At 35.4% G+C, this 12,035-nt stretch overlaps 3 protein-coding genes across 4 annotated transcripts; all 3 read left to right on the top strand.

Moving 5' to 3' along the window:
- Positions 1-434: 434 nt before the first annotated feature.
- LOC114753781 (MLP-like protein 28) lies at positions 435-1,391 on the top strand. The gene is made up of 2 exons (XM_028942493.1): positions 435-680; positions 871-1,391. Exons 1-2 carry the CDS (start codon positions 500-502, stop codon positions 1,143-1,145), a joined length of 456 nt encoding a protein of 151 aa, XP_028798326.1. The 5' UTR covers positions 435-499; the 3' UTR covers positions 1,146-1,391.
- A 3,842-nt stretch (positions 1,392-5,233) lies between these two features.
- On the top strand, positions 5,234-6,002 carry LOC114753777 (MLP-like protein 34). Of its 2 annotated transcripts, none has more exons than XM_028942489.1 (2): positions 5,234-5,435; positions 5,637-6,002. In XM_028942489.1, exons 1-2 carry the CDS (start codon positions 5,246-5,248, stop codon positions 5,900-5,902), a joined length of 456 nt encoding a protein of 151 aa, XP_028798322.1. In that variant the 5' UTR covers positions 5,234-5,245; the 3' UTR covers positions 5,903-6,002. The 2 variants fall into 2 exon arrangements, with proteins under 2 accessions (XP_028798322.1, XP_028798321.1); XM_028942488.1 differs by having other exon boundaries at positions 5,628-6,002.
- A 2,236-nt stretch (positions 6,003-8,238) lies between these two features.
- On the top strand, positions 8,239-9,135 carry LOC114753780 (MLP-like protein 43). The gene is made up of 2 exons (XM_028942492.1): positions 8,239-8,480; positions 8,618-9,135. The coding sequence occupies exons 1-2, from the start codon at positions 8,291-8,293 to the stop codon at positions 8,890-8,892; spliced, it is 465 nt and encodes a 154-aa protein (XP_028798325.1). The 5' UTR covers positions 8,239-8,290; the 3' UTR covers positions 8,893-9,135.
- The last annotated feature ends 2,900 nt before the right edge of the window (positions 9,136-12,035 follow it).

The raw sequence follows: 12,035 nt of genomic DNA, 5'->3' as shown, positions 1-12,035 counted from the left end.
GAGAATTGGGGTTGAGTTCAGCCATGAAAACCTTGTGCCATGGGTAAACACACACAGCCTATAATATATAATATAGTCGGGAAGTTAAATCTCATCTTAAATATAGGATATTAATATAAAAAAATATTTTATCTCCCGTATTTATCATATTTTCTAAAATTAATTTACTTAATTTATAAATTAATATAATATAACGTTATATATAGATATCTTAGAGAGATGTTTGACTTTTCCAATCTATTCAAATTAACTAAGTAAAACTGTTATATAGATGAGAGGAAATGTTATAAAATGACAAAACTTCTAATATGCAGCCGGGAAAAAGAAGAGTGGGAAATTAAAAATGATATTCAAAACTAACCTACACAAATATATCCACATCACGAATTTTGTTATATAAAGGTCATTGTAGGATAGCAATAGTATCCACAAGAACTTGACATCTTGTTACATTGTGAGTATTGTTCTTTCCGTGCAATCTAATCGGAGTGAGAGAGATATGGTGAGTACTCTGGAAGCAGATGTTGAACTCCAAACTTCAGCTTTGAAGTTTCTGGAGATATTCTCGACCAAAACATACAAGCTTGCCACGATCTCCCCCGACATCATTCAAAGCCTCGAAATTATTGGCGGTGACTGGGGCACCGCAGGCTTCTCCTTCCTCGTGCATTACACCGTGGGTCAGCCAACATCCATCACTCTCTAGCTGCTTTTGAAATTACTGCTTCCCTTATGATTTCTTTCCTCTCTTGATGCAGTTGAAACCAGTTATATACGATTAATATGAAATCCTGTTTTCATCAGGGTGATGAATTGACAATTCTTTTTAATATGATCCTTTTATGTTTATGTGTACATGCATGGACACAGAGGGAACAGCACAGGTAGCGAAGGAGGTGGTGGAAAGCATAAACTTAATAGAGCGATCAATAACATTCAAAGTGATAGAGGGAGATCTGTTGGATGTGTACAATAGCTTCAGGTTTATTCTGAAAATCACTCCGAATGTACTGTCGGGCAGCGTAGTGCACTGGACTTTGGAATATGAGAAGCCAAGCGATGACACTGCAGACCCAACCTCGTTGATGAAAGAGGTTATTCAAGTTTCAAAAGATGTTGATGCCTTCGTTAGCGGCCTCATTTAGTTAGACATTACTTACTTTAATGCGCGTGTATTAATTAAGGTTGGTGTATGAGTCTGTAAAATAAAAGTTGACTTTGTCAACTGTTGCGCGCGCCCACATGCGTGTGTGCTTATTATATTCTGTTCTTGTTACAGCGCTTCACATCAACAAGCGCATGTCAGTGTGTTCATTCTTCTGGCATTTTCAACTTACATACAGTGCTTTTTAACATTGAAGTATGAATGGATTGAATTTCATTTCAGCTGAGCCTTGCGGAATTGCCGACTTAACTTTTCAAAATCTCTAACTTATATATAGACAAGAGGTAGTTTAGGAAATTAATTTTCAAATATCAACCAAAGACAAAGGTTTTCAACTGACATATAAAAAAGTTAGTCTTGTTAAGGTGTTAGTCATTATTCTTCTTGTTTAGTCCAAATATATAATTTGCCTTGTTCCAATCCTCTAATCCTCCTTTTCTCACCCGTTCCCACCATAGCTTTGATTTTTGTGTTGCACTTCACACGTTTATGTTTTTGCTCCTTTGGAGAAGGTCTTTTTTCAAACAAATTCGTCTCCCCACACAATTCTTTAATTTGTCACTTTGTGAACGGCAGTGGGTTTAGTCGAGATTTTGGGGCCATCATAATTAATCTGATTAGTTTAAGAAAATTAAATAAGTAAATTAATTATCATAAATGTGATATGATTTGCCTAGGATACTATTATATAATATTATATGAAATGATAATAAAGTTTGATATGAGCTAACCACCAACCAATTAATATATATAATATATTATATGGTATACAAATACAATACATCAAAGTCTTGGTTGAATTAAAAAATTACGCGAGTCTCGGTAAATATGATAAATGCGTGACTTTCTTTCATTAAATGAAATATGACTAAGAAAAAACAAGTAAACAACAAACTCATGAGGCGGAGACAAAACCCACACAAGCGTTATCTAGTGTAAGAATCCTGTGTATTTCATTCTGGGTGAGTTGTGTAAAAATTTTAAGAACTGGGTTTGAGTTTAGCCATTAAAACCTTGTGCCATGGGTAAACGCATGCAAATCCTCTGGGATTGAAATTGTTAATTTTTAATAGTAGGAAAATCTCTCAAGTATTCTCAAAGAGACTATATGGAAGGGCTAAATCAAGATAATTTTACTACGGCTGATTCATTCCGAGTTCCCACTATAATAATAATAATAATAATAATAATAATATATATTATAAAATAACAAAACCCCTAATATTCAGCCTAGAAAAAGAAGAGGGGGTAATTAATTAAATATGATCTTTTCAACCAATAACCTACAAAATATATATCCCCCAACACGCATCACATATGGTGTTTTCTATATATGCAAATAAAGGCCATCGTAGGACCCCAATGCTTTCCACAAGCATTTGTCATCTTTTTACGTTGCAAGTATTGTCTTGTCTGCGATCTAATTGAAGTGAGAGAGAGAGAGAGAGAGATCAGAGATGGTGAGTGCTTTGGAGGCAGATGTTGAACTCCAAACTTCAGCTTCGAAGTTTCTGCAGATATTTTCCACCAAAACATATGAGCTTGCCACTATCTCCCCTGACATCGTTCAAGTGTTGAAATTGTTTCTGGTAATGGGGCACTGCAGGCTTCTCCTTCGTCATCAACTACACGTTAGGTCAGGCAACGTCACTCTATTTTTCAAATCACAACGTCGCTTATTATGATTTCTTTTAGGCCTTAATGCTGCCCATATATGCAGTTGAAACCAGTTATATATGTGTGTGCGCGCGCGCGCGGCGCATGATCATTATGAAATCTTGTTTTGAGGGCGGGCGTGATTATATAATCTTGTTCCTTCGTGTTTGCTTACACTTGATTACACAAAAGATCTTTTGCTTATATATGTATGTGTACACAACAGATGGGATGCCACAAGTGGCTAAGGATGTGGTGGAAAGCATAAACTTAATAGACCTATCAGCCGTATTCAAAGTGATAGAGGGAGATCTGTTGGATGTGTACGATAGCTTCAAATTTATTCTGAAACTCACTCCAAATGTACTGTCGGGAAGCGTAGTGCACTGGACTATGGAATATGAGAAGCGAAGCGATGACACTGCAGATCCAACCTCACTGATGAAAGAGGTTATTCAACTCTCCAAAGACGTTGATGCTCACGTTGCCAACCTCATCTAGACATTACTTAAAACAATGTAATACGTATATACTCAATTAAGGGTGGCGTCTGTCAAATAAAAGTTGACTTTGTCCGCTGTTTCCTATATATATGCGTGTATGTTTATTACATTCTGTTTGTTACCGCGCTTGACATGAACAAGCGCATCTGCTTGTATAATTTAATTTTTATATATGCGAGTTCCTCTATAAATTCACGTACGATTATAGCATATCTGGAATAGGATATCACAAATTCAGCTAAAGTGAAAAGTGAAAAACAAAAAGAAAGTGGGTTTTTATAAGTTAAAAGGTAGGTTAATTAAAAATACGCAATTTACTGCAAATTCTCGGCAACATAATAAGAGAGTTAGTTTATGACTAAAGCAAAATATGAAAATCAATTTAAAAAGTCATTCAAAATATGCAGTGACGTATAATAATAGTATAATACATTGAATGATTTGACCGCTCTTCCTAAATATATATAGCAATGCAAAGATATACGCAGCGGGGAAAAGAGAAGGCGAGAAAGTCAACTTTTATTTGATACACAAACTTCATTAATTAGTTATAATTAGAGAGGGGCAGCTCATGAGAGTAAGCAAGAAAGCAAATAATTATTAATGTATGTCTAGATGAGGTTGCTAACATAAGCATCCGCGTCTTTGGATAATTGAATAACAGCTTGAAGCAAGGAGGTTGGGTCTGAAGTGTCATCGTCTGGCTTCTGATCATATTCCGAGGTCAAATTTAAAACGCTTCCCGACAAAACGTTTGGAGTCAGCTTCAGAAGAAACTTGAAGTTGTCGTGTATCTCCAACAGATCTCCCTCTATCACTTTGAATGTGACTGATAGCTCTGTGTGATTATGTTTATACTTTCCACCATCTCCTTAACCACCTGTGGTTTCCCATCCGTGTACGTTTTCCCACAAAAAAGCATAACTGGTTAATTTTCAACTCTATATGGACGACTATATATAGTGTTTAAGATTTTCAAAAGAATTCTTCAGTGAAGCAATAATTAGAATTCAATCACTTACCTATGGTATATATAGTGGGAGGAAGAGGAAGCTTACAGTACCGCATTCACCTCCAACAAGTTCAAGTCTTTGTGCGATGTCAGGGGAAATAGCTAGTGAGAAGCTCATATATATATATATATATATATATATTTATATATATAATCTGGTCGAGAATATTTCAAGAAGTCAAGAACCTTCACAGCTGAAGTCTTGAGCTCAACATCAGCCTCCAGAACTAACCACAGACATCTCTCTCTCTGTCTCTCTCTCTTTTTTGATGTACCCTCTCTCTCTCTCTATAATTAATATACTTCTTTATTTTCAACTTTGTAACGTGTAATTTGCAACTATTCTACTAATAATTATAACTGAAGATTGTTTACTTTTGGGACCTAATTATATAATTATATTGATTTTCGCAGACCTAATAGTTAATCCCTCACTATTATTTTATTCAAGATTATAACAGCTACGTAAAAGAAATTGCTACGACACTTCTTTTAGCAACGATTTTATTTTCAGGTGCTACAAAAGTCATTGCTAAAACGTTTTTTTTTCCCGTTGGCCCTGGACTCGTTCAGCTGAACAAATCAATCATTTTGTTAAAATTTAATGATATTTTCTTCAATAATTGCGATCTATCAAACAAGAGTTTTTCTGACATGACATATACTTTATACATGTATTCTATATTATAAAAATAAAAAAATACGGATAATGTAAATAAAAGATATAAGAAACGTCATTCCCCCACATCTTCGATTAGCTAACCAACAATAATATATCCTCCCAAGGACCAGAATGCATTACAGATTTCGTACGTATTTAAGGGACCTTGAATAACACCAATCTTCCCCAACCATTCGTCTTCTTATTACACGCAAGTGAAATCTAAGTTGTGAGAGAGAAAGAGAGAGATGTCTGTGGTTAGCAGTCTGGAGGCAGATCTTGAACTCAATACTTCAGCTGTGAAGTTTCTTGAAATATTTTCGACCAGAATATATGAGCTTCTCACAATCTCACCTGAGATTATACAAAGCATTGAAATTGTTGAAGGTGAATGGGGCACTTCAGGCTTCGTCTTCCTCTCTCATTATACCCTGCTAGGTGAAAGCCACCTTCAACTTCACTCTCTACCTTTTAAATTACTGCTTCACGTACATATGTATGATTCCTTTTGAATCTTAACACTAATTTCAATTTAATTCTCATCCATGAAGCTGAAACCTGCAGTTAATCTTATAATATGAAATCTTGATTCTAATTTCATCAGCACTGTGATTAACACTTTTAAATCAGATGGTACAGCACAAGTAGCTAAGCTGGTGGTGGAAAGCATAAACTTAGTAGACCTATCAATGACGTTCAGAGTGATAGAGGGAGATCTGTTGGATGTGTATAATAGCTTCATGGTTTATCTGAAACTAACTCCAAATTTACTGTCGGGAAGCGTATTGCATTGGACCTTTGAATATGAGAAGCCAAGCTCAGACACTGCAGATCCAACCTCCTTGATGGAAACTGCCATTCAAGTCTCCAAAGACGTTGATGCTTATGTCAGCAACCTCATCTAGAGACCTTCCAATTCATAATTATTACTCCATCTTGATCTCTTGCTCGTAATTAAGCTGCCCTACTGCTTGAACAAGTTTGTGTGTCAAATAAAAGTTGACTTTGTCAGCTTGTCTTTTCCCCGATGCGTGTATCTTTGTGTTTTGCTGTACTTATAAGAAAATGAGTTTAACGGCGCGCTTTACATGAGCCACCTCTTCAATATATATATGCTTTATTTATTATTGTTGTATTTCGGATAAACTAAGATATTATAAGTGATTGAGAAATGTTTCTAATATCGATTACACTAACCTATTTATTATTCAAACGGTGGATATGGGATATAAATAAATATCGCATCATCCACTCTATACATAGGGATGACCAATATGAGTAGAAATACAATGAAATATGTTAATTGAATGATCCTCTTTCTTTTCTCTTGTAAGGTATTTACTGTGTATAAATAGAAACACCCAGTAGATTGCTTTGAAACCAAATCTGATGTCTCTCTTTTCGTCCACTTATTTTGTAACAATTATATATGACCAATTGGAAATACAAATAGAGACGCGGACACAAACAGAGAGTTCATAGGCTGGACATCATCTCAATCGAGTGACCAAGCCTAGCCCAAAGATGCCTCCCGCCAGCCCAGGTCAGACTAAGGTTAGCTAAGAATCAAATTACAGGATGGAAGATAGATAGCATTCCAGGAAAGGATGCATCCTTAATTAGTATAAGAGCTGGAACTTAAATTAAATCTAGTTATAAATATAAGATATCTATTCAATTTATTTTCCAAATTTATAATTGTTTGTCAAAATATTCCTATTGAGTGTAAAGAGTTCACCGAGAACTAGTTCCAGCATACACGATTAAGGAAGATAATTTTAAAAAGTCAATACATATTTGTTATAAATAACTAATTTAACAAATTTTTTTAATATCTTGAAATTAATTATATATATAGCTTTTATATTAAGAACTGAAGATAATATACGACAAGTGTTTAAGTTTAGCAGGTTGAAAGATAATAATGTTGAGGGAGATACGCCAAATCCTTTTTTTCCTGTAATGTGTTTTTTCTTTTTCTCTTGAATACAACCGAATCTGACTGTTTCACTTTAATAGGAAGTACAATCACAACTGACCAATAATCGCGTGAAATTATCTTAGGTGATAAGAGTAGGATGATGTTTGGATAGAAATCAAACTCCAACCCTCCACATGTAACCCATGGGGGCAAAAATCATTCAATTTGTCGGCCACCATTATTTTGATTAGCCTTGTCACTGAGACCATTCGATCGCCATTCGTGTCATCCTATCTATCCCTCCCTTCTCGACTTAACCTTTTGTGTTTTCATATAAAGCCTTGCTTTTGTACTGGCCTTGAGACCAAGGAGACAAGTTGAGCGGTTCATATTTAAAGATTAATCAAATCATAAATAATGTTGGAACAAATGATGAGGAGGGGAAAAATAATGTGTACCAGATCCATCCAACCAAAACAAGGTTTAAAACGCAGAGCCGCTGGTTTAAAGTAATTATATTATTCGTTGGCCATAAGGTTAATTTAACTCGCATTAACCATCACATAAAATTACTAATTTTAATAACTGAATGATATTTGTTGACCCATCGAAAAGCAAATGGCCCCAAGCTAATAAAAGCACGCTGCAACCATGCGTCTTGTTGAGCACCACTCCCTCACTCCCACTCTCCATCATCATCCTTCTCCGCCTTTATACAGTTCCACATCTCACCACATGTTACATTACTCACCTACCATCAAACCCATTACTAATCTAATTAATGAAATATTGAGTTGTCGCCTTCAAAAATTAATCATGTAACATCAAAGCCAAACAGTATAATTTTTACATGGCTCTGTTTCATTCCTAGATTGGGAAAAGAAATAGTACTACCTCGGTTCTTAATGTAAGATCTAGTTACGGAGATTAAAGAAATTAGTTACTTATTATAAATAGGTGTTGTCTTTCCGAGAATACCCTTGCTAATCATATATATTAGCTAAAATTGTGATCTGATGAAATTTTTAACATGTGTAACTACTACAAGGACTAAAAAAAAAAATGAAAGATAAAGTAAATTGAGGTCTTATATTTAAGACTAAATTAAAATCAAATAAAGCTCTTATATTACCCAGAGGTTATAATATTTTGATAGGGAAGACAAAATATATGCACCAAGTAGAAAAATCTAGCTAGTAAGCACGAGAATTCGTGAGAGAGATTGAGAAATTGGGTTAAGTCGACATTATTAACCACCTGATCAGCACTGGGAGAAACTTTCTTCTATTTAAGGTCCAATAAGCAAGCATATCTTCCACATCTCTGTCCTTATCTCTGTAGCTTGCTAGCTAGCTATCAGAGACACAGAGGCATGGCTCTCGCCGGTACCTTGGAGGGTGAAGTTGAGATCCATTCGCCTGCTGATAAGTTCTTCAACTTCCTTGTAACTAAACTTCACCATGTTCAGAACATCACCGATCACGTCCATGAAACTAAGGTGCATCAAGGAGACTGGCACAGCGTTGGTTCTGATCACGTCAAGCACTGGACTTTTACCGTCGGTAAGCCTTCCTCATAGTCAATTCATTCTTCAGTCCTTTCGTTGTTTCAAATTAATTTTCTCTCCATGCATTATCTAATGCTTCACTCATATATGGTTCACTTATTTAGTAAGCATTATTGACGATCATTATTACAGATGGTAAGGTGGAAACTTGTAGGGAGCACATTGAAGAGATTGATCGAGAGAAGAAGTCGATCACGTTCAACAATTTTGATGGACATGTTGGTGAGAAGTACAAGACTTTAAAGTCTAAGCTTGAGGTGGTTGAAAGGGGCATTAATAATGGGGCCGTTGCGAAATGGACTTACCAGTATGAGCAGCTCCGTGAGGATGTGCCTCCTCCACAAGCCTACTTGGACTTTGTCATTAAGACCACTAAAGATATCGATGCTCATCTTTTAAAAGCATAAACATCAAATAGAACTATGGCTTCATGTTTTGCTTCTTCAGGAAAAAGGGAATCTATCTATAATTAATTATATTAGCCAAGCGTGTGAACTCATCTATAATATCGTTATTGGTGCCGAAAATTAAATAAAGATGCGTGTAATAAAGTGTTTGATCTTTGATTCGTGTGCTTAATGACGAGATGTTGGTTATATTAGGTATAAATGAAAATGGTGCGAGTGATCTTATGGCCTATTAATGATACATTTCCATGATCCCCTGAAATTTTTTTTTTTTTTACTTCATTGGCTAAAATAATCAGTCGATCGACTTTGCCTATTCTACAGGAGCGATGATATAATTAATTAACATGAATGCAGAATTACAACTCGTTGATGATCTCTAATGTCAGTGGGCCGGGTCGACTCCTTATTATGTTCACCCAAAAAAAAAAAACTGTCTTCAATTAAATATTTTAGTAGTTGATCTTAAATTTGAAATAATTAATCTGTATCCAATAAAATTATGTGTGCGCGCGCACACGCGTGCAGATAAAACACTTTTTGTAAGCACAACAACTAGATATATATATATATATATATATATATATATCGTCAAGTGAACTAGAGTATGTTATATTAGTACAATAAGCCATTGCTTTTACAAGAAAAAAAAAATAACGAAGCAAATTTGTGGTAGTTTTACTATTATTTTTAAAAAAATTCTGAATTTGAGTTAAGAATATTTTGAATTTTCAAGCAAAACACATGAGGTTGCCTTTACCTCGCTTGACATCATACAAAGTCTTTTGTTTTTTCCCCGACCAGTCTGATCACTACTCTATTTTTCTGCATATGATCTTCCTACTGTGTGGTTGTTCTTCCATTTCACGCACTAAAAAGGTTTGGTTATAGCTACATATGGCAATTGATGTTTTGGGCGTATAATATAACTATGGGTCACATTCAAAGTGATACAGGGAGATCTGTTGGATGTGTACAATAGCTTCAACTATATTAATTCAAAATTAAAACTAAATTTTTTTTTTCTGATCAAACTAATCAACTTGTATCCCAACCTCAATCGATCAAAACAAAAGTTACGGACGTTGATGCATGCTTAAGTTGGCAACCTCATCTAGACATTAAAGCTATTGTACACTGAAGCAGGTCTTTGAAGAAAGAAGATAAGGGGAAAAAAAACTGCAAAGAAAAGAAAAAATAAATAATAAAAGGGAATGACCACAAAAACGGGGTGTTGTGAATGAAAGCATGAGGGTAAATTGTTTGCAAATTCCATCGGGCAATTTAGAGGAGAAGGGAGGTCGCCATCTTCATCCTCATTCATACGCCTTCGCCTTTTCTTCCTCTTGAATCATCACCATAAGCTGCCACACTCCAAAAAAATACAGCAAACCATCATCATTCTTCTGGGGCGAGAAATAGGAACGGGAAGGCGATTGCGAACTAGGTGGCTGATCAAGACCAAAGACAAAGGACAATCGCGAGCCTGGTGGTTGAAAACCAGAGATTCGAAAGATAATCATGAGCCAGAGACGTTCTTGGCCAGAGAGGTAATGGGAAAGAGGCATGAGAGAGAAGGGGTAGATAAGGGTTGGTAAAATTTTCAGAAGACCAGTAACGGTAAAATGACTTCTCCACCGTTGACCGTAGCATCTTGTGGCTTCCACGGTACTATGCTTTTACTCCTGTAAGTCATATTGAGAAAAAGTTAATCCAAACGAACATTTGTCTTCAAACATGCCACCAACTCACGTTTTGCACATTCCAATGCATGTTTTGATCTCAAAGCGGAGATCCAAACACATGCTAAGTTGCCCATATGTTGTGGGTAATCAAGTTGGTGTGCCGATTGCCAAACAGAGCATGACTTTGTCAGCTATATATGCGAGCATTTGCACGTAGCTAAGCTAATACCAGTAAATAAAATGCACCTGCGACTACTTCCTATATTCCCTAATTAAATAATACAAATAGATATAGCTAATATCGTTTCTAATTGGGTTCCAAAAGTCATATGATGATGACTTGTTGAATGCTTAATATAAATTAAATAGTTAGATGGGTTGATAAGGCCTATTTGAATTTGAAACTACAATAATATGAGGTGAGGATATTAGCAGTAGCACCTGCAAAGAAACAATTAATCCGAGTCACGTTCTAAGGATACTATCTTTAAGAGCTATTCCGTAATCACCGACAGATAAGAATGCAGCACTCCCCAGGATTGAACAAATTCTTCGTGTGAAACAGGATGAGCAGAATAACATAAGATAATAGTAAACTCAATAGGTAAAAAAACACACAAGAGGGGTAAGAGAGGAGCTCGAAAACTCTAGAGCTATGTGTTCTGAACTTTAGATTGAAGCACATTTTTATAGGCCTCCATGATCTAAACGTTGCTTGCCTCTTAATGATAATAAAATTTCAGTTCTGAATGTTGAAAATCATTGAATAATTTAATTGCATAATCTGAACTGTTGGAGGCAAAGGAAGAAAGCATTCTGTTTTAAATTTCATAATCATCTTTTGATACATCAAAAAAGTTTAAAAGCACCAGGATTTCAAACCTTTCAAGCCATTAGACAATTATAGAAAATTTCCGTTCAGCAATTTAAATGCTTCAATGCATTCAAGGATTTTTCGGTTTAGGATTTTAATGGGCCACTTTTAAATCTCTAAGGCATTGAAAATCCATTTATAACATTAAAACTATTTAACATTTGATTTTCCTATTCCTAATAATAATAAGAAAATCTGTCCATGATTAATGTTCAATTTGTTTTTATCTTCCTACATTCCCAATTAACGCAGTATCCTTTCTTTGACACACCCACACAAATATCACAACATAGGAGGCCCGTATTATGATACCTATCTTCGTATGGCATAAACCCTAAGTTATATGTGAAATGTGTGAGGAGGAGGAAGACGAGATACGCCCAATACAACTGAATTTGGCTTCTTCTGTACAGTTAAGAGCCTGTAGTATATCAGTTTGCAGTTTGATCTGGAATAATAATAATGCACAACAAGAAACGGTGTGAAATAATGATATAATTTACCACGTGCAGAGAACATGGCAAACTGCTTATATAGTTATATTCCAAACATATTTGTAGTTCATTTTCTCCCAAGATTCTTCA

Source organism: Neltuma alba, unplaced genomic scaffold (assembly GCF_004799145.2).
Source record: "Neltuma alba isolate B1F8T4 unplaced genomic scaffold, ASM479914v2 tig00008138_pilon, whole genome shotgun sequence".
NCBI lineage: Eukaryota > Viridiplantae > Streptophyta > Magnoliopsida > Fabales > Fabaceae > Neltuma > Neltuma alba.
This window is presented reverse-complemented; position numbering and strand designations above follow the sequence as displayed.

Excerpts from the sequence above, each read along its gene's own strand:
- LOC114753781 (XM_028942493.1), top strand. The coding sequence starts at position 500 with ATGGTGAGTACTCTGGAAGCAGATGTTGAACTCCAAACTTCAGCTTTG. Across the intron at positions 681-870 it reads CCTCGTGCATTACACCGTGG|AGGGAACAGCACAGGTAGCG; the intron begins GTCAGCCAACAT and ends GCATGGACACAG.
- LOC114753780 (XM_028942492.1), top strand. The coding sequence starts at position 8,291 with ATGGCTCTCGCCGGTACCTTGGAGGGTGAAGTTGAGATCCATTCGCCT. Across the intron at positions 8,481-8,617 it reads GCACTGGACTTTTACCGTCG|ATGGTAAGGTGGAAACTTGT; the intron begins GTAAGCCTTCCT and ends TCATTATTACAG.
- LOC114753777 (XM_028942488.1), top strand. The coding sequence starts at position 5,246 with ATGTCTGTGGTTAGCAGTCTGGAGGCAGATCTTGAACTCAATACTTCA. Across the intron at positions 5,436-5,627 it reads CTCTCATTATACCCTGCTAG|ATGGTACAGCACAAGTAGCT; the intron begins GTGAAAGCCACC and ends CTTTTAAATCAG.